The 22889-nt window shown below is 42.1% G+C and overlaps 1 protein-coding gene across 4 annotated transcripts in view; it reads right to left on the bottom strand.

The window, feature by feature from the left end:
- Positions 1 to 12683, bottom strand: part of RAMP3 (receptor activity modifying protein 3) — a 42302-nt gene extending 29619 nt beyond the window's left edge. For 2 of the 4 annotated variants that reach the window (XR_009274465.1, XM_058800472.1), the window contains exon 1: positions 12500 to 12683. Coding sequence is in view for 2 of the 4 variants with exons in the window: in XM_058800472.1 (XP_058656455.1) it covers positions 12500 to 12551 (52 nt within the window). In the remaining 2 variants the exon portion in view is untranslated. Of the gene's footprint in view, positions 1 to 12038; positions 12149 to 12499 lie in introns of those variants that run through there. The other 2 variants (XR_009274464.1, XM_058800464.1) reach the window with 2 other exon arrangements.
- Between the last annotated feature and the right edge of the window lie 10206 nt (positions 12684 to 22889).

Here is a 22889-nt window from a genome sequence, read left to right as displayed (position 1 = left end):
AAATTGCGAAGGTAATTTCAGACTGTTAACTATTTTGAACATTACAGTCTTCATCCTGCAGAGCAAGAAAAGCATGAGAGGAAGCAAATGAAGCCTTTTCATCACTAGAAATCAACAGGGAATGCATCAGAGGGTATCAACTGTTCCGACTCATGCTGGTACAGAGTTCCCCAGGTTTCCTGTGACTGAAAGGCAATGTGACCATTATTCTGAACTCATGCTTCAACTGAAAATCTTTCAGAGTAGCAATACCAATTAATGTCCTTTACATTGTTTTTTGAAGTCCTTAAATCACTGCTGGCAGTATATTAAGAATGAGGCACAATTTCTGAAGAGTCTGTCTACTTCCAGAAGTGTTGGATGGGTTTTCTACCACTTTGAAACTGGTATGGTCTATTTAAATAAATATATAACCAGTATTTTAATAAAATATTTTTCTTTATTAATAACGAATAATTTATCAAATAAATAATTAAATTAAACATACCAGTTCAACAACTAACTTGTGAAGGGATTTCTCAGCTGTACACTAATATCTGTATTGTGCTCGAAATTGCATGACTCAACCTGAAACGTAACAATGTTTTCTTCAAGCCTTTTCTGTCCCATTACGTTTTTAATGAAACAGTATGTAACTGAAATGTAAAATACTTTTTTTATAGCCACTGACTTTCAGACAGTGAATACATTAAAGACTCCAAGAGCAGAAGCAATTGCTTGAAGTAAACTTCTTTCACACTTTTACAAAAGCAGAATACACAAATGTGATCCTTGACTCGAGATCCATCCTTCCAGGAAGTAAAACTGAGAAAGGGTAAGAGGAGTACATTTGTTTTTAGACTAAAAAGAAATCTGCGGCATTAGAAACAGTTTAAAGATGACATCTAGCAAAAAGCAAAGCTTCATCAGCCAGCCCTGGGGGTGATTGTCCCACTCTGTGCTGCTGTGGCCTCACCTCAAGTCCTGTGTGAAGCTTTGGGCACCACAACATAAAAAATACATTAAGCTATTAGAAAGCATCCAAAGGAGGACTGAAAAGATCACAGAATCAACTAGATTGGAAAAGATCTCAGAGATTATTGAGTCCAACCTATGACCACATCAACTACACCAGAATAGTAAGTGCCACATCCAATCTTTCCCTAAACTTTTTCAGGGACAGTGACACAGCCTGAGCAGCCCATTCCAATATCAAATCACACTTTCTGTGAAAAAATTCTTCCTAACATCCAGAAATTCTAACCTAAACCTCCCTGGCACAGCTGAAGACTGTGTCCTCTCGTCCTGTCACTGGTTGCCTGGGAGAAGATACCAACCCCCTCTGGCTACACCCTCCTTTCAGGCAGTTGGAGAGAGCCATAAGGTCTCTCCTCAGCCTCTCTCCAGGCTAAACACTCCAGCTCCTTCAGCCATTCCTCACAGGAGTCCTCTATACCATTCATCAGCTCCACTGCCGTTTCCTGGACTCATTCTAGCACTTCAATGTCCTTCTTGAAGTGAGAGGTCCAAAACTCACACAGCACTCAAAGTGTGGCTGAATACAAGGGAGAATCAATTCCCTACTCCTGCTGGCCACACTACGTCCAATATAGACCAGGATTCCATTGGCCTTCTCGGCCACCCTGGCTCATGTCCAGCTGCTGACCAGTATCCCTAGGTCCTTTTCCACCAGACAGGCTTCCAACCACTCTGCCCCACCCTACAGCACTGCATGAGATTGTTGTGGCCTAAGTGTAGGACCTGGCACTTGGCCTTGTTGAACCTCAGATCTATTCATCCAGCCTGTCCAGATCCCTCTGCAGAGCCTTTCTATTAGCAGATTCATATTTGCATCCAACTCAGTGTCATCCATAAATTCACTAAGTGTAGAGTTAATCTCCTCATCCAGATCATCAGTAAAGATATTAAACTGGGTGTAACACTGATCCCTGGGGAGTCCCACTAGAGCCAGACACCAACTGGCTGCAACACCGTTCACCACATGTCTCTTGGCCCAGCCATCCAGCCAGCTCTTAACCCAGCAAAGACTGCACCTGTCCAAGCTGTGGGCTGCCAGCTTCTCCAGGAGCATGCTATAGGAGTCACTGTCAAAGGCTTCGTTGAAGTCCAGATAGTGAAAGGGGGAAGCCATACAAGGAGCTGCTTAGGTCACTTAGCTTGTTCAGCATGGAGGAGACTGAGGAGAGACCTCCTTGTGGTCTACAACTTCCTCATGAGTGGACGTGGAAGGCCTGGCACTGATCTCTTTTCTGAGGTGCCCAGTGACAGGACCTGAGGGAATGGCCTGAAGCTGTGTTAGGGAAGGTTTAGGTTGATTATTAGGAAAAGGTTCTTTACCTAGAGGATGTGCACTGAAACAGGCTCCTCCAGGAAGTGGTCACAGCACCAAGCCTAAAGGAGTTCAAAAAGCATTTGGACAATACCTTCAGGTACATGGTGTGATTCTTGGGGCTGTCTTGTGCAAGGCCAGGAGTTGGGCTTCAATGATTCTTGTGAGTCCCTTCCAACTCAGGTTATTCTGTGATATAAGGTGGAAGGAAGAGAGCTCCACATGATTACACACATCAGGAGGTGCCTACAGCCAGCAGAAGCAAGCACAAAATTCCTAACAAACCCAAATCCACTGAATTAACTTCTGCGTGTGTCACCTAGGACATAAGGCAAAGACTGTTATTCACCATGTATCTATGGGCCTGCCAAAGGCTTTGTGCTCCTGGTTTCATCTAACTTCTGCTGGCAAGACCTGGTCTTCTAAGTCTCAGCATACAGTAGCTGCCACGTAAGTGTGTAACATCTAGAACAATGAGACCATAGCTCTTCATGATTTATGACTACAGGTAAATACACAAATGGAAGTGGAAAATCTTTTTTTCACCCCCTAAACATCTCTACTTCTTCAGGTTAACTACAGCCTTGTGAGGTACTGAGGTCTCCATTTTACATGAAATGTGGAAATAATGACAGAACTAGTAACAAGTCTGTCTAAGGTCACAAGCAGAAACCAGCATCAGTCATAACTACAGTGTGAGCCAGCAGCAGTCTGGTGCCAGTACCCATTTCACCACTACCTCCTCTCAGAAAATGTGACCAAATCAACTGAAGAACGTCATCTCTCTGTGACAGCCCCTGAAGCTGGCCATCTGCATCCAGGAACACAGCTTGACACTGTATCACATGATCACCAGGATGCACACATTTGATATATCTAATGGCTGCTTGTTATTGCAATCCAGATGCCTATCATTAGTCAAAAAGGCAGGAAAACACAGAAGAAAATGTGATGCGATGTAAGGTTTCCCTATAATAAGGAAAAAAAGCACAATATAGACTTTATTCCATACCTAACCACCTGTGAAAGAGTGTGAAACACCAGTCCCTCAAGGCCAATAGAGACTTCAGTTTGCTCCAGTGAGGTAGCCTGAAAGAGAAGTCCACTTTTTTTTTTTTTTTAATAACTTTGGGAAGAAAGTTATTTAAAGAAAGAAGCAACCTTTTTTTTTTTTTTAATAACTTTGGGAAGGGGAAATGACCCATGAAGATTTCACAGACAAGGGTCACTGCACACTCCCTCCTGAGGAAGTGTTTAAAACCATGGGATACTTGAAGACACTTAAAGTTCCTTCTTCCCTTGACAGGCAGAATATTTAAATCAAGATACTACAATCATAGAAGGCCTGGGAAAATTATTTTTTCCTTTTCTGACCAGATGACAAAAATTCCCACCCTGAACATCCCCCTTCTCTTCATGCTGCATGTACTCCTCTCACAGATTCCTAATGCTGTTTACATGTTACCATGTTGAGGCATTACACCCAACATGATTCCAGTGAAGACATGTTTTGTTTCAATTCTACACCAACTATGAAAAATTAAGTTGGCCTAACCACCCAAATGTGGGATATTTCTCTTCAGCAGTCTAGCTACCAGGGCTCCAGAGCCCTGGATACTCACCTACATGATCACAGAACCTTTTAAATTACATGCTGCCATGAAGAACTCATAAGAACAATGAAACACTTAGGAAACTTCTGAGCTTCACATGTCTACTTATACTGCTGTACATGTACCTGCTCATAGTAGGTGTGAGTGGCTTTTCACAACAAAACCCTTGCTCCAAGGAATAAACACTGAAAACAGATCCTTGCATGGCAGCATGATCCCTCTACATCGTAATTTTTCATAGGTGTATACAGGTATATAGGAAGATGCAAAGCAGCGGATTCTGGCATAGGAGATTACTTAGGCCAATCTACTGGAGTAAATCATTCCACTAGGTGCCTATCATGCCACTCTATTACAGCCCTCCTCAGCTGGACAGGAGGAGACAAAATATAATTAAATGCTCATGGGTCAAGGACAGGAAGAAATCATTTAACAGCTACCATCATGGGCAAGAGACCCAACAGGGTAAAATAAATTTAATTTATTGCCAATTAAAATCAGAGTATGTTAATGAGAAATAAAAATCAATTCTTGAAATACCTTCCCCCTACCTCTCTCTTTTTCCCAAGCTTAATTTCACTTCTAATTTCTCTACCTCCTCCTCCTCCTGGAGCAGCACAGGGGGATGGGGAATGCGGGCAGCAGACAGTTCATCACGCATTGTCTCTGTCACTCCTCCCTCCTCAGAACGACTCCTCATACTCTTTCCCTTCTCCAGTGCTGTATCCCTTCCACAGGAGACGATCCTCCACAAACTTCTCCAATATGAGTCGTCCCAACAGGCTCTAGTTCTTAATGAACTGCTCCAGCGTGGGTCCTTCTTCTGGGTCTCAGGTCCTGCCAAGGAGCCTGCAAACTTCCCACAAGGTCACAGCCTCCTTTGGGAATGGGCCCCTCCAGGGGTTGTAGGTGGATCTCTGCTACCATGTGATCCTCCAGGGGCTGCAGGGGCACAGCTGCCTGACCCTGGTATTCAGCACAGGCTGCAGGGGAACTTCAGCCCTGGCTCCTGCAATACCTCCTCCCACTCCTTTTGCACTCTCCAGAGTTGCTTCTCTCACATGTTCTCACTCCACGCTTCTATCTGCTGTTCTGCAGCATTTTTTTTCCCCATCATAACTATGTAATGTCAGAAGTGTTCCCACTGCCACTGATGGGCTCGGCCTTGGCCAACAGCAGATTCAACTAAACAATATTGGTTATTCTCTATATTCACCTAGAGATCAGGGTTTGCTTAGCTCCAACATGATCAGCCCATGAAATAGTTCACCTAAACCTGCCTACCTTCAGAGGTAGAGATGTTCTAAGGTTGAGATTTTCTGTGGCTTTGCTCCCATATGACAGACAAACTTTTTCACCTAAAGCCTGAAGGAAATCCTCCTAAGGACTTTGAAATCATGCAAAAAATAACTAAAAAGGAGATTACATGAGTACTCCCCTCTAGTTTTGCAAATGTGTCAACAATACTTTCACTCATGAAGTTACAAACAGCTTAATTTATTTATACAGCTGTGGAGTGGTACACTCTGACACCAGGAGGAATCCCTCACATCTTCCAGATCTTCTGTAGAACAAGGTGAAGAAGGTCTTACAATAATTTATAGACTAAGCCTAGAACATCTACTTCAAGGCAGATACTCTTCATAAAGATTTCCAGTGTACATTTCATGACTGCAAGAATCCCCCATTTCCTACAAGAGGTGTTTATTTTACATTGTTCCTACCAACACTTTTTAGTGCTTTGATAAGTTTTTGTTTTCTGAATCACTGCATGATAAAGTATGAAGTAGTTGGGAGGGAAATAAAACCTAAATATTGCACAGGCATATTTGGCATGGAACAGCATGAGCCATACAGCAACAAGCATCCTTATGGTCTTGCAGTACACATTCCACCCGTTTTGTACTGCTCTATCAGGAAGGTAAGACAAAGAGGAGTTAGAATCCACCTTAACTAAAACTCACTGAAAATAAGAAGTCTAAAATGTCACATTACTTCACAGAGAGAGATTCCTCTCCCAATTTTAAAAAATATTTAAATCCAAGAAAAAAGCACTAACATTTCTTTCCAAAAAATCTTGAAGTACAGAAAGAAAACAAGTATTTTGAGAAGCTTAATTTTAGTTTTTTACTTTGCAATGCTCAGACTTTTTTGCTGTTTCTGGTTTACACTGGAGCCGGTTAAATAGAAACTGTACTGACGGCTATTCCAGCAATATTTTCTCTACTTCATCGTGCATCACTAAGTGTTTCATGGTAAAAATTCCCACCCCAAACATAGCCCTGCAATTATGTTCAGAAGCCACATTTACTAATGGCAAAGGTTACCATTCCTGAGTGCAAATTTACCTAGGTCCACTGTCAAAACTAAGAGATTTACATTATTTTTTAACATGATACAGTAAGTTCTGACTTTGCGTGAAATACAGACATAGCTTATAATAAAACTAAATATTGATGTGCTAGCTAAAAATAAAAGAGGAATAGAGGCAATTTCACACATACTGAATGACAATTGACACCCCATGGAAATAAAAGCTTTGAGCATCTCTTCACTGAAAAAGAAAAACTCATTTTTCCTGTTTCTCTTGAAAACATAAGCTTAATGCTTTATCGGTGTTAGTTTACACTACACAGTGTATCAGTGTTAGTTTACAATACACATGGCTAAACACATTCAAAGAAACCTCTTCTAATATTAAATTGGACTGGTTATGTTCTTGGTACATGGAGATTGTTGAGGAGTAAAGCTGGAACAGCTCATGAACTCAAGAGATGTGGAGAGACAGCACTACACTTGCAGTCGCTTGCCAAAAACAAGCATAAAGAGAAAATCTGTTCCGAGCCCCCTGTGGCTACCAGACAGCAAAACCGTGACGTGAAGGCTGAGATTCCCTTCAAGCAAAGGCCACCTCCACCCCACAGCTGCAGAATGTGTGTCTGGGTAGGCCAGAGACAGCCACAGCTCCTCAGACAACACCGACTGCAAGCGGCCGCATCAGGTGAACAGCCAGTCACAGAGCGTGAGCAAGAGGGAAAATTACAGATCAAAGCTTAAGTCCAAGTCCTGAAGTCTCAGAAGAAACCTGAGCTTTGTGTCCTATTGATGACCACTTGTATGAGTTCTATAAGGCTCCATTTCCTGTTCCAGTATCGCCCCATTTCTTCACAACATTTTACAGCTGTGAAATTTCTTCCCCTTTCTGCTGAAGGCAGGAGGGCGACCGAAAAAAAGGCTGCACACCCTGTCACTCCTCAAACTATGTCTTTTGACACAATAACAACAATGAAATAATATTTTATAACTATTAGAGTCTCTAGGATGAATCTCTCTGGACACAAAAGGATACAAAAGGGATCTGTCACTTGTGACATTTGGAAACAAAATTATTTCACACAGTAAGTGACAGTCATTACAGGGCAATGTTAATTTCACTACTTATTCTGACACTGACCACAGATAATGCTCTGCAAAATAAAGGCAAATTAGTCACATTTATTAGTGTGAAAATCTTAAAGACAGATGCTTTATTGTAGGGCCCAGTGCTTCAGCACAGTCCTTTGCTCACCCAGCTTAACCTGGTTAGATGCAAACATGTGCTTTCATCAGCCTGGTGCTCTGCTATGGTCTCAGTAGCACCTACCACATCTTCCTCTTCAGGTGAGAGTCCCTCTGGCTCAGATCATAGGGGAGCAAGTGACACCCCATCTACAGAAGGCCATCAATCTGTCTCCATACAGGCAAAATTCTGTTTTCCTGGAGACAAACTGAGGCCAAGGGCTGTTATGAAGTCATGCCACTCATCCAAGACAATATGGTAGATCATGTTAAGCTGCTTTGAAGAGAACAAGGAATCCTCTCCACCTTTTGAACCATTTCTAACAGTGCCACTGCATTTTCTTTTGAGGTTTTTAGCAAGGAAAAAAGCTGTCTCCTCTTTTAAGACTGGTTTCAAGGAAGCCAACATATGAAGGGAGATTAAGACTAAAAACTTCTGAAAGGGCACCTTTCTCCTATTCCACTTTGCTACTCCTTTCTTTCCTACTACTTGCACATTTTCACAAAAGAGTCCTTCAAGCAGCTTTCAGGTTGCTCTACATATATATACACATTAAAATAATGCAATTTTTTTTCCATATATATTTTCCAGTTTATTTCAATGAAATCCTAGCTGTGAAGCGATTCTTATTTAAGAAAAAATACAGGCTGTTTCCATAAAACACAAAATAATACACTTCTAAATTTCTGTTCCGAAATAGAATGGTTCGTGTAACAGCTTTCACTAAACTAAAAGGGTGTGAATTAAAACAAGCTTCATTATACTTGTGAAAATTAATCTCTCTGAGCCCCAAATGAAAGCACAGTTTGCTTTCTTCAAGCATCGCTCAAGTAGTAATTTCAATAGCCAAGACACAGATGGTAGCAAATAGTGTTTTGTAAGACACCACTCATTCAATTTTTTTCCTTGGTAAGGCAAACTGGAAACTGATTCATCTGCAACTCAAGCCATGAATCATCTCAGTGACCAGTAGACAGGTGGGAGAAACTGAAACACAAATGGTACAAAAAACTACCGGTGGTGCAATGTTTAAACACAACTCAACTGGCAAAACCTCCCATAGCTCCCCTTGACCTCAACTCGAGACCCTTTCCTTCAAATAATGCAGTTTGTGTGTATCTGCACCTAGAGCAGCACCTGCCTATCTCAGTGTAGAAGTCAATCTCCACTACATAGTCTCTTGAGATTTGCCTCATAGGCAAAACAAACCTACAGGCAGAGTCCTGCGACACCAAAGGTATTTAAAACCTCAATAAGGATGTAGATAGCAAGATCTTACTAATTTAGGAGCAAGAGTTTACATTAGCTAAATGGTCTCCAGGATTGGATCTCATTGCAGTAAATCAGGGTTTAAAAGCCTGGAGTTACCTTAAAAAAATGGAGTGCCATTCCTCCTGAGGCCTGGGACTAAGCTGGAGCTGGAAAGAGCATTCAGTGCTCTGTGCTACCACCTGCAGTCCGTTTGACATTACAGGGACAGTCCTGCGATTCACCCTCTCAAGGGAACTGGTGTGAACCTGGCCCTTGTTGCACACGTAGATCTTAGGAAAGAATCAACAACTTCCCAAATAAAAGAATTAGGAGACACAAACAGGGTGAAGGGTGGTGGGAAGAATGCCTGGATCCAACAGCAAATTGGAACACAGGCTGCGTTTACACCAGATGCTTTGCTTTCAGGATGGATGTTGGTGGGGTCTGCTGCCTGTCTTCCTGCTTGCCTTCTGTGGACAATCACATCTTTAGAATATGAAGCATCATTTTGGTAGAGAAGTGTTTTAGTTAGAACTCTGTTGTTGGTCTCAGAATAAGACGTTCCGTTTTGCAAAGGTTTATTTGTTTTACCCACACACACTTGCCTCGGTCTATTAAATTCAGAACTCCTACGACGGTATTCCCTTTCTTTGTTCCACCCTTTGCAGCTGCAGAACAGCATGATATTCTTAAGAAAATAATGGGAAAAAACTCCCTTGATTTGGTTTTTAAACTTTAACCTGCTAAAATTGTTTCCTGTTGGATATTTTTTTTCCATCATTGGAATCCAAACTCTTCAGGACTTACATACGCCATGTTTCACACAAGGGGAGCTCAGGACCTTAGAGAATTTGGACTTTTATACACAGTTTTTTCATTATTGTTTGCAGATGAGGTATAGTCTTTAAAACGGAAAGTAAAAATGTAATTAGGACCAGGCTGTTTCCAACTGTTCAGTTGCTCACCTGTGACCAAAGCACTAAGCTTGGCTAACCTCTGTGCAAACAGCATTAAGAAATGCAAAAACCTATAATCTTTGAAATCTGCATACAAGAACTGCTCCAGATAAGGGTCACACCATCTCTCTTGATGTACGTTTATACAAATATATTGAGAAAGATTACTCTAGAATTTAAAAAATACCCAGCTTTACTCTGGTAGCATCTTTTAACTCAAATACTGTGACAGCAGCTCTCCGGCCTCAAAGAGCAACAGACTTCCCCAGGCATTTTCCTGGGGAAGGCTGTGAGAAGACCAGAGAAAAGAACAAGAAACAATTCACACCTCCACGTGCTGCACCTGTGTGACGGTGTTTGGATGGATAGACCAAGTAGGTCAGAGCTGTATCAGACTGTCTGCAAGGCTTATGAGTTTCTTAATAAGTACAGTATAGTATAAGATGATATAGTATGATATTGTAGAATAAAGTGATTGATCAGCCTTCTTGAATCATGGAGTCAATGCTAATTATTACCCGGCTGTAGGCCTGCGGCAACAAAATACAAATGTATTACTGAAATGAAATTACATAAAGAATGAAGGAGAAACATTTGGACAGGGATTCCAAAACAATGACCTGTGTAAAAAAAAACACTTTGCTAAAAGTCCTGGTCAAGCCCTTACATTTCTTCTTACCTTGTTTCCATTCATAGAAGTATAGTAAGAGAATTTGGTATGATGGTAAATACAACACTATTTCTTAGATTATTTCTTAAGTCAGTAGGTGTCTTCTAAGTATCTACAGCTCTGCTAGGCAAATTAGAGATTTCACCTGACAGCTGGTGTTTCCAGCTCTGCCCCATTCTGGATGCCATTGCACTTCACAGAACTGATGGCATGCCTGTGTACCAAGTACCTCAGCTGATGCATTGTTTCCCCTCCACACTCAGCAAACCCAACTTCTCCTACAATCACTGCATTTTTGCCATCCTCACTAAGGATGGACAACAACACAAGTAGTTATGCATAGAGATAATGTGTCAAGAATCCTAGGCAGAAAGATCCAGAAAGTAGTCACCTGAGGTTACAGAACAGTCCCACACCCCACCCAGACAGGCTTCCCACTGCCTTCAGTGAGCTCAACACTGAGAAATGGTGGTTTCACCTAAATGGCAGAGGTCACAGCTCTCCCCTTCATCAAAAGAAGTGTGAATTATGAATGATCATTCAATTAAAGTAAAAATTCTTCCAAAATAACTAGTTTTAAAACGGTATTTGTATTCCCAAAAAAGAAATTTAGTTTTCTACCACTTTAGGATTTTCTTATTAAAAACCCTTAATTTCACATCCTAGAACTCTTAAGGTTTTCCACTAGGAAATCAATCTCATTTCATTAGTCCTTGATTATATCTACCCTTCCAATTCCAAGCAAAAGTAATGTATTATCAGTTTACAGATATTCTTAAAATCTTTTGTGTGTGTGTTATTCTATTAGGAATGGAACTAGCACAGTTAAAAATATCTAGCACAATTGATTTATTGGTGTCTCTCTGCTGAAAAATATCTGTCTGTAGCTTCCTGAGCCACAGGGACACTGTCCTTCACTCCAGTAAATCTCTGAAAATATATCTCCAGTGGGGAATTCTTCTTTGCAAAAAACACCATAACATCAAAAAGTCTCCCCATACAAAAAGATTATTGCATAGTTCCCTAAATTCAAGATTACATCTTTTACATATCAAGACAAGTGTTGGCCATCTCTTTACTCCTTTTCAGCTGAGGAGTAACAGAAATCTGAGCAACTAAGGTAAGATTTTAGAAGTCCTCAAGCCATAGAGAATCAGAAACTTGTGCATGTGACATGTCATTCTTTCAACAGACCAGCTAAGGATGATGCTACTGAACACTGTCAATACTATTTGTTTGTGGTTTTTTTTCATAGAAATACATGCAGTGTTTACCAGTTTTGTACTTTGGAAGGGGTCTAAAAGAGCAAACAAAGTCCTGAAGTCCTCATATACATCTTCTAAAGCTACCAGGCCTGAATTTTTGTCCCTTAAGTGTGACTCACAGGGAATCAACTGTATCTCTTAGTTTAGTGTTGAGTGAAGATGATCAGAGCCGACTTCTGGCAACTTTAGACGACTGCAAGACATTAAATCTGAGAGCCCCAAAACAATCTACCTGACAAGGAGCAATAAAATAGTTTTTCTAGCAGCCGAGGCACTGTAAGAGAAAGATCTGAAGGATACCTGCACTTGATAACTACGTGCTTGGAACTCAACTACTCTAACAGAACGAGTCCTTCAGTCTGCAGGAAAAAACCTTCCCCAACAGCCAAACACACCTCCCCAAAATCCGAGTGGGATCCAAGACGGAAAGCCTGACGAAGGCGAGAAGTTTGACATCGTTTTCCCTGGGGCCTGGACGCCCTGTTCGAGGACTCCCCTCGGCGACGTCGGCGGCCCCGAGGCTTCGCCCGGCCCCGCTGCGCGCCCGGAATGCTCCCACTGCGAAGCCGCCGCTGTGCTCGGAACGGAGAGCCCCGGAGGGAAAGCGATCCCCGCTGCGTCCCGACACGCCGGCAAGGGACGCCCGGAGACCCACTCCCAAAGCGATGCTCAAGCCACAGCGGGGGCGCTCCTTCCCCGAACTTCAGCCCCACGCCCCGGCTTGAAGCACTGCCCTCGGGGCCCGCGCACACGCGAGGATGCCCAGCCGGTCCCGCTGCAGCAGTCCCGGGGCGGCAGCGGCGAGCCGCACCGCACGCTGCCGGGACGCCCCCGGCCGGCCCCGCCAGCCACTTACCCCAGAGCAGCAGGACGGGGAGGTGCCGCCGGCGGCTGCCCTGCACCTCCATCCCGGCGCGGGCGGCAGCGGCGGCGAGCGACCGCGGGGGATGGAGCCCGCATGGGGCGGCCGGTCCGCAGCCGCACAGGGCCCAAACCCGCCTCAGCCCGCCCGCCGGGGAGGTTCCTCTTCATGCCTCGGCGTCCAGCCCCGGGCGGCGGCGGCAGCGGGGGCGGGCGCGCAGGGGAGCGGCTCCCCCGCCCCCGGGAGCTCCCAGCGCCGGCGGGGCGGGCCCGGCGGCCGGGCCGAGCGGGGCCGGGCACGGGAGAGAGTGGGCTGTGTGTGGCCACGGGAGCGCGGCCGTGCCTCCCGCTCCCCCAACAGCCACGGCAGGAGCGGTGCCGCTGCCGACCCATCGGTCTGTGTGGCTGCCTGGGGAAAGGCACCTACCCTGGACGGGGAAGGTTCTGGTCCTAAGTGTCCGAGGGATTCAGGAACTCTTCACCTCTTGCCTGGGAGCCAGAGCAGCTTCTCTCCTCTTACCACAACATCCTGGCGGTGAGGGTGAAGGCATGAGGAGCTGGAGGGCCGCCTGTGTTAGTCCACCTGCAGCCCTTGCATGGCACCGACGTCTTGGTGTGCTCAATATTTACAGCTGAACGTGGCAGTGAGCTGGCTTGACTCCACACAGACCCAGAGCAGCCTGGAGCTCTGAGATGCTAAGTGTATTTTTATGTTGAATTTCATCTTTGCCTGTCTCTTTTCAGAGATGGTACAGCTCCTGATTTTCATCAATATTTAAAGGCTGTGTTCCTGGAGCTCTCTCTCTAGGAAATTAGCATCTCCATCAAGAAACAGCAGACTGGGAAGCTGCTAAAGGCAACTTTTCTTACCTAAAAATAGTAGTATTGCTCAGTAACAAAAACCCAGACTGTTCCTCTGGGTACATGGACACTCCACCTCAATAATGGCCTTTTAGTAGAACATTAAATCACTGCCATTATTAAAGGTCAAATGTACCATAAAATTTCAAATTTCAAAAGATATTTTCCAGCCACACACAAGAACAAAGGGTACTTGTATGTATCAGTCAGGTTGTTAACTTTGTGTGTTTGCCTAGCACAGTGCTCCAAACACTTTTGGAGACTGGGACCCCAACACTGGAGCAGAATTATGCAACATGTGCCTTTGTAACCACTGTTTGAAGTACACAACCTTTGTCTGATTTATGCTGAAGGAAATTGAAAACTTTGGAAACCACAGAGAAGGCTGGGAATCCAATGTTGAAACAACTCTGCAGATGTTTATGTGTGTCACTTAGAATGAACCTCCTATCACTTGTGCGCCACTTCTTCCACTTGGCTGGAAGCAAATCTTGTAAAATACCATAAACCATAAATAAACCATAGCTCAGGGAGATCATCCTTCAGCAGAGGGGCTGCCATTTCTGTTTTGTAAGGAGTGTTTGCAAGCTGCCCCTGCCAGAAGGAGCTGCAGCAAAGTGACAAGCGTGAAGGCACATACACCACAGACTTGTTATACCATCTATAGCATCCTTTCAACTAAGATCTTGATTTCCATCACAAATTCCATTTCTTGCAAATCTGAAAATACAGTTAGTATTTTCAATAATTTAGACTGATTTCCAGGAGGTTAAGCATCATGCTTTATATGCAATATTATATGTTTAAAATGTTTAAAAAGTACAGTATATAATACAGTATAAAGGCAATATTTTTTTAACACACATGGAGATAATACTGACAGGTATTTTTACATCAATTGCATTTGTTTTCTTCGCCTGTTTCAGATGAAAAACTGGCAAAGTTGGCAAACTGGCTTCTTCCAACTCTCAAGATTCAGCACATACTTCCCATTTTGTGCTTGCGGCACATAGTTTAAAGCTGCAAATGGTACCTCTGAGGTAGAATAAATAGATAGAATTTATAGGTAAATGCACTAATGCAGCATGTTTCATTGGATCACAAGCCAGCTGTGCTAGGTGATATCTGCAGCAATGTGGTTTAAAATGAGTAAGTCTGATTCACACTTGAACAAAACAGTGACAGCGTTAGAACGGTCAGCAAGATGGTTCAAAAGTCTTTGGCAGTTTGCAGTTTTTCAGTAAGACTGCCTACTCCCCCCAGCCCCATTGTATTGCAGTAATGTGAACAGATTCGCTCCAGAATGACTGCAAACAACTTTTTTTGCTCTGCAAATCTGCCTCGGTAGCATCATTTACCTACACCAGTAGCAGAAATCGAATTCACCTTCAAATAAGAAATTCTGTAAATGCCCTTTGCTGTACAGAGCTCTGAATCCCACCCCTGACACAGACACTAAGAGTGACCTCAGAACCATAGTCTGTTTTAATTTCCAGACATACAGCCTTCAGAGACAACACTGACACCTTCTTAGGTATCCTGAAGACAGTGCTGCAATCACATTACTTCAGGTATTTTCTAAAACACTTAAATCTGCTGACAAGACACTGAGTAGAAGAAAATATAACAGTAGACATGTAGGTAGTTGTTTCAGTATGGCAAGTTCCTGGGGAGTCCATGGTGAGAAGACATGGAAGAAGTCAAGCTGCTCAGGACAGGTATTATTGCCTGCACTACAGGGTTCAGAATGGTGCAGGATAAGGTAATAAACTTTCTTGCTCCAGAATTTAAATGATTCAACAGAAACTGGAAAAAAAAATTAGGAAAAAGCTGAAGATATTTTGCTACAGAAAACAACATTGCCTTTCCTTGTCACCTCGCAAATGGCCCAGAGAGAGGGGCTGCTTGCCCGTATGGAGGGACTTTGCCCAGTGTCAGATGAAAGCTTTCTTCAGCTCTTCCTAGCACAGCAATTTTGTATAAAAAGCACATTAAGATTTCAAGACCACGTTTTAATGGGATTGCTTCCTGGATTGCTTTGAAAAAGTAGGTTCAGTTCGCCTGTGGTTTTTAACTAAAGTAGGTCATCCTTCCTATTTAGTGCTCCAAGAAGCATGCCATTCCTGCTCCAGAAATTAAAAAAAAAAAAAAAAAAAGGATCTGCATGTTATTAAAATAATTCCTGTCTTTTTACCATCAATATAGAAATGTATAAGCATGATAAAACACACACCCCAGTTAAACAACTTCTTTCTGTGAGTCAAAGGCCTCACTGTCAAAGTCCTCACTGTGGTATATTGACTGCACATAATACCCAAATTTAGTTTACATCAGTCAGATCCGATGAGCTGAAACTCTTTACGCCTATATTACCTGAAGTGAAGGAGGAGAAAAAAGAACAATTTTTTAATGTAAAGATCTGAGACTTTTTAACATAAGAGCAGTCATGGAATACAGAAATACACAAATATTTTGCCAGCCTTCTAAAGCTTAAATTTTAAGCCATGTATGGTTGTGCTCTGTGATTTCAGCAGGGTTTCTATGTTCAGAGCATCTAGGGAGTTTTCACATATTTCAGACTATTTCAAAAGTGCTGAGCTATGAGTATTTAGCACCTCTAGGACCTCTAAGCACCTCTTATTTTATATACCTACCTCTGACATGACAGCTTTCCCACTGCACAGCATGTGGGCTTTGTTTGGAGGAAGTGGAATATGCAATTACTCTGTTTCCGTACTAGTTTCTAGTACAGTAAATTGTTTGAGTAAAAAAAAAAAAAAAAACAAAAAAAAACCAACCAAACAAAAAAAACACCACACGGAAAACAAGGTGCCATCAACACCAACACCTACCAAATAAAAATTACACAAGTGTCATAATGCAGGTCAAGGGAAAGCAGACAAGTTTTATGGAATGATAGCAAATGCCTCTTCCCTCATCTGGAGAGAATCTCCACAGTCAAGGATCCTCCACCGAGGCACCCGACCCTTGTTTTACAGACAGCAGTGCAAAACCCAAGTGCAAGTATCTAGGAACTGGGATGTCTTGCTCATTCCTATCTGTTGTTCTTTAACCAAAAAGAGTATCCCAAGACCACTGGTCATTGTATGTATCCCATACATGGTTGTGTCTGAGAAATAACTCAGAAAATCAGGGAGAAAGATACAAGAAGCTAAGTTGAAGAAACACTGTTGAGTTGGGTTTTCTTTTCCTTTTAGAAATATTAACACTGTTAGAGTTTATTTTCAAACAAAATCTTATAGAGATGAAAGCTGAGATCATCTGAAGGAGCATTCAAGGATCATTTTATAACCATCAGAACTCAGCTGACTCCACAGAGATTCGTGAGACAGTAACAAAAATCTACTGCAATAGAAAGCAGCAAACCCTTTTCGAGTTCAGTCTGAGCACAAGAATTCTGATTCCACATGTGGGGTCTGATCAGTGCAGTTCTGAACCAGCATCCCCTTATATGGAAACATACTAATTGTACTTCTTAGGTGCATGAATGGCTTTAGGGCTGAGCAAGACAGATCCTAAAATACTTCTTAAATGAGAAATTCCATAAATCTCTATTCCATGGAAAAATGCAGCACTATATAAAATGGAAGATATTACTATAGTAAATAGAATGTTATTTGGTGGCACAAAACAAGTGCAATACATAACATTTCTAATTATCCAGTCCTAATCCTTAGTATAATTGTTCTTCTAAATGAAAGTAGAAAATAAAAAAATAAATCATAACATGTATTCATTAAGTCTGAGTTCAACCTCGATTGCATTCACACATATTTCTATCATAATAAATCATCCTATTTTAATCTTGTCATCTTTACAGCCCCAAGGCAACCCCAGTTCATGCACAGAACACTCACACCTCTTTCACTGACACATCTCACAGCATTTGCTACAAATTGCTTAAAATGTGAAAGCAGACACAAATATGACCTCATGCTGTTCTACTTGACCAATTTCCCTCAGAGTGCCATGGTGCAGATCCCTAACTTCCATTACTTGAGGAGAGGACCCAGAGAGCTTCCCCTTCATCATGCATTCACTTTATTAGTACTACCTCCCTTACTCCTGACTTGGAAGAAATGCCTAATAAATACTTTCACTTACTAATGAGAAAATTGGAGAAAGTTTGTTGGCAGTGTGCCTGAAGAACATCACTGATTGTCACTGCCATTTAAAAAGGGAAAGGGAGGAAAGAAAGGTGGTGTTTCAGAGACACCATTGGTTGTGTTTTCCATCTCTTTCATAATTTGTCCAGGGTTGCAAATGTATCCATTCACAAGGGTTCTTTCACTATTTCACCACATACTTTCATGTCTTGGGATTCCCTTCAAATGATTTCAGTAAAGGAAACCAATTTCCCTCACATAGAAATGGAACTACTGTTTGCATTTACAAGTGCATCAATTAAAGGTTTAATTGTGTTTATTGCATTTGCAGAAATGAGAGCATCTGCTCAGGTTCTGCTGGCCTCAAATGACAGAGAGTATCTCAGTGTGACAAGTGACCACAGCTCTCATTTGAAAAAATGATGTTTCTCAAACATCTGGGGCAGCACAAAAATAAGAGCAGGACACAGGTGGGAACAGTGGGTTGCAGATTAATCTGGTACCACTCACTACATTTGCCCTATATCAAACAGCAGTGTAGGCTGCTGGGACTGGTTTGTTCAATCTCTGATTCACAGAAAACCAACATAAACTTTAAGGAAATTCCTATTATTAAGGAAAGTGTGTATTTATGCATTAGTTAACAGGAAATAATATCAATCCTCAAATGAAAGTGTAAATGATAGAAGAAAGGAAATACTATCTTTTCAAATGTTTATTTTTTATGAAAGGCTTTGTTCATCAAAAATTTCACTTTACAGAATATGTAGCCCTTCATATTTAATTGAATTGCTGTGAACATCTCTCACTATTTTTGACTCTAACAGTAGAATGATCTGCATCTTATGGAAGTATCAGTTCAATCTTATTCAGGATCTCTTCTTATCATCACTTCTTTTTGCTTTAAATTTAGAAAAGATTTTAAAAAGTGAGATAACAAGAGTTCCCATAACAAATTTACTAGATACTAAATTTTTCCATGTAAGGGAAGTGAACAAATAACAGATGAGCAAAAGTGCTTTAAATAATCTAGATTGACTAACATAGGCAGCTATTTTATTGGTAGACAGAGATATAAAATATTTCAAAGATGAGCTATCTTTGTCATTGTTTCCAGAGATTTCTAAATCAGAGGAAGGATGTGAGTAAGTGGACAACAGGCACACCAGGTAGTGTACCACTGGCCCACATGCACAATTGACATTTTCAACTACTATGTCAGCTACTGAGTTGCAACTCAATGATTTCAGGTGGAATTAGCAGCTTGATCTTAGCAGGCATATTACAATGCTGCTCTAGAGGAAGTGGCACCTATCAGAAAATATGAAATCTCCCACAGCCCAAAAGTCAGACCAAGATTTCAAGTTCACAGTAAAGTCAGTGTTGAACACATCGAAGGTAGGGGTTTTTTTGCACTGCTGTTGCAAGAATGTAATTTACCTTCATCATACACTAGAGCTTCAAATAAATGTGAGATTCCAAACAGAATAACCCATAACAATAATAATAATAATAATAATAATAATAATAATAATAATAATACATAATCACAATTCCCCAAAAGTGCCTAAAGCGCATGTTGGGGGGCAAAAAGAATCCTAAATATTTAACCAAAAAATCAAAACCTGTTCACACTGTAAATTAGGCAACTACTTTTAAAAGACAATATCTATGTCCCAATTCTTTGTCTATCAGAACCATCACTGTTAACTTTTTGTCTACTCTTCAGAACACTGCTATTCTAATTCTGAATGAAAGACTATGACTGAGCTTGTGATGAATGCTGGGTTCATAATTTGAGCCAGAAAGTTCATTTCCTAAATGAATAAATTTTCTTTAATAGATTCCTTGTCATATTTCTTCCTTTCTGGAAGAAATAAATAAAAGGATCTGTCCTAGTTTTAGCTGGGATAGAGTTAGTTTTTTCTTAGCTGGTACAGTGTGATATTTAGAATTCAGTGTGAGACTGATGTTGATAACACACCGATGGCTCAGCTGTTGCTCAGCAGTGTTCACCCTGAGCCAGGGGCTTTTCAGGTTCCTGTGCTCTGCCAGTGAGGAGCTGCAAAAGGACCTGGGAGGGAGCATGGCCAGGACAGCTGACCCAAACTGACCAAATGGATATTCCAGACCATAGGACAAAAAATAGCATCATGGTTCAGCTTATGTAGAGTAGATAAACCTGAGAGAGCTGGCTTGGAGGGGAGGATCACTGCAGGGTAATGGGCTGGGAATCAGTCAGCGGGTGGTGAGCAATAGTGCTGTGCATCACTTGTTTCTATTGGGTTTTATTGCTCCTTATCTCTCTTTCCAATTACAATCAGTAGAAGGAGTAGTATATTTTATTTAGTTTGAGCTATTAAACTGTTCTCACCTCAACCCAGGAGCTTTGCCTCTTCTTTCCAATCCTCTTTCCACTGGGGTGAGGGTAGCGAGGCAGCAGCTACATGGCTTTTGCTGGCTGAGGTTAAACTGCAACAGACACTTTCAGCAGTACCTGGAGGATTGAGATAACCACAAATCTGATCAGAGCTTTTTAAAACAAATTAAGGAACCGTTGAATTGTTTAATCATTGCTGGTCACCATGTTGTTTCATTTGTTTCCTGCATGTGTGCTCACTCACAGGCAAATTATGGAACACTTCTTGATGCACATCCCTGTGGTGATGCTGATCGTCGATGGGGTGTGGGCTAAAGTTACAACTCTGTTGCTCTTCGCAGGAGTGGTTTATGGATGGAATCACTGGTCATGAACCAAATCCTGTCTGCCTGCTTGGCACTGCATTACCTCTGAACCTCGGGAGCCATCTGGTGGAAATTATTAACAATCACATCTTTCAGCTGCTGCTCGTAGCGTTAAAAGGACCTTAATTTCCTGGACATTTCTTTAATTTGTCCATTTTGCTGAGTATGAATATGACAATTTGCGACATGAGCTCAGAAAGCCCAATTGGGAGATTTTTCTTCAGGTAAACACTCACAATGACTTACAATAAATCCATATGTGTAAGAGATGGACAGGGATGTTTTCTGAAATAATAACACATAGATTTACTTTTCTCAAATATTTTTTTCTGGAACGTAAAAAATGTTAGGTAATTGATAGAAGAGCTTCCATGAAACTCCAAAGATGCTGATCTTAAGAAACTATGGAATAATGTGCTGTTCAAACAGTAAGTGAGAAGACCTAAGCAGGAAAGCATTAATATTATCTAGACATCATATTAATGAATATTAATGAATTTCCTTAATCTTTGAAGAGAATTTTCTTCACCAGATTAGAGAAAGTAATTATCAGCGGGGAGAGGATGTGGGTCACAGCAAAAAGGATGCCATGTTGTACCAGGAAGAGACACCCCCGTGGAAGCAGCCTGAACTGCCCTTCCAGCAGTCGCCTGCAAAGAAACAGCAGAATTAATCATATACAGGGATTAAATAATTACTTATAAAACCAACTCTTTTAATAATACAGGTAACAACGGGACAGATATTATGTAAAAGTGGCAATTTCGGTTTCCAAAATGCCATTCACAAATTTAAGCTCATCTTTAAGTTCACAAATCAGTGTCGATCTTTTTCATGTATTCCTCTCCCCTTGCCTGAGGTGTGACTGTCCATGCAGCCAGAGCTCTCATTCTGTCACATCCTCTATTAACTCAATTCAAAATAAACACTTTTGCCATCAGTGCTAGGCATCCCACCATCTCATTACATAAAAAAAATCCTACAGATGTTGTTTTCAAATTTCTTGTCTTCACTTAAAAGATCCTTCAAAGCCCTCCCCAACGCTGCCTTTTGCTGACACCTTTGTACACTTACATTTCTACATTAAAACTCTTAATTCCCAGACAAAACAACATGGAGGGAAATCAGAGCTTTCCTGACTGTAAGAGCCAAAAAACCCAGAGCCTCAGAGGTCACTGCAGCTTTGATCAGATGTGGTATCATGGACAGTATAGGGATAAAATGTTTCTAAAATAATGGGATATTCGAGGGGGTTGGAAAGAAAAGTTGAGCCAGGTAGGCCCTGGTAAAATGTTAGGGTGGCACCTTCCAAGAGGTGAAGAACGAAGTGGCACAACACCGGCATTGTGCGCGCAGCTTTCAAACTGATAGAGGACGGTGTTTTGCCACTCGCCTGCCTCTTCAATTCACTCTAGCATTCGTATGGAAGGAGTTCTTGAACAACTTTTATCTGCTTTGTTGCCCTCCACTGAATCTGCTCCAGGAACTCCATGTCACTCTTGTCCTGAGCAGCCCAGAACTGGACACAGCACCAGAGATGTGATCTCACGATGGCAGAGTAGAGGGTCAGGATCACCTCCCTCCACCTGCTGGCAATTTTTCTCCTAATGCACCCAAGGATACCATTGGCCTTCTTGGCCACTGGTATGGGCTCGCTGTTAGCTTATGGACAGCTTGTTGTTCAACAGGACCCACAGGTCCTTCTCTGCAGAGATGCTTTCCAGTGGTTTGGCCTCCAGCCTGTACTGGTGCAGGACTCTGCATTTGTCTTTGTTGAACTTCAGACAGTTCTTCTCTGCCCTTCTCTCCAACCTGTTAAGATCCTTCTGAATGTCAGCACAACATTCTTGGGTATTGACCACTCCTCCCCAGTCATGAGTGAACTTGCTGAAGAGGTATCTGCTCCTCCCCACAAGTCACTGATGAACAAGTTAAACAATACTGGACCCAATATTGACCCCTGGGAGACACCACCAGTGACAAGCCTCCAGCTAGAACCTCTTCTGTTGATTTTGTCCCTCTGTCATGTGGCATTCAGCCAGCTCTCAATCCACCTTGCTATCCACCTATCCAGTCCACACTTCTTGAGTTTGCATATGAGGACATTGTGAGAGGCAGTGTGAGAAGCTTTGTTAAAGCTGAGGTAGACAATGGACACTGCTCTCCCTTCATCCATCCAGGTGGTTGTCTCATCATAGAAGGCCATCAGGTTGGTCAAGCATGATTTGTCCTTAGCAAATCCATGCTGACTACTCCTAATCCCCTTCTTTTGTCATCCACATGGATAGAGAGGGCCTCCAAAATAAGGCACTCCACGACCTTTCCAAGGATTTTGTTGTCATCAGTGCTTTCTGGGAACCTCCTGGACAGTTTGTGCATCACTGTCTGTCTTCTCTAGCAAACGTCAGACAAGTTACAGTCCCCCATAAGAACCTATGCTTGTTAATTTGAGGCTGATTCAAGCTGTCACTTTTTTCTCCTGCTTAGGCAGCCAGTAGGAAATACCTGTAGCTGTGTTACCCTTGCTAGTCTGCAACTCCACCACTGTGCCTCTCTGCTCTGTCTTTCTCAAGCAGCATGCAGCTCTTCATGACAACAGAATTTGACCTTCCAGTCATTTGAGGTATCCCACCACCTTTTCCATAATCACAA

This window comes from Ammospiza caudacuta, chromosome 1 (genome assembly GCF_027887145.1).
Source record: "Ammospiza caudacuta isolate bAmmCau1 chromosome 1, bAmmCau1.pri, whole genome shotgun sequence".
In the NCBI taxonomy this organism is placed as follows: Eukaryota; Metazoa; Chordata; class Aves; order Passeriformes; family Passerellidae; genus Ammospiza; species Ammospiza caudacuta.
The sequence above is the reverse complement of the archived record's forward strand: the minus strand, read 5'-3'. Positions and strand labels throughout refer to the sequence as shown.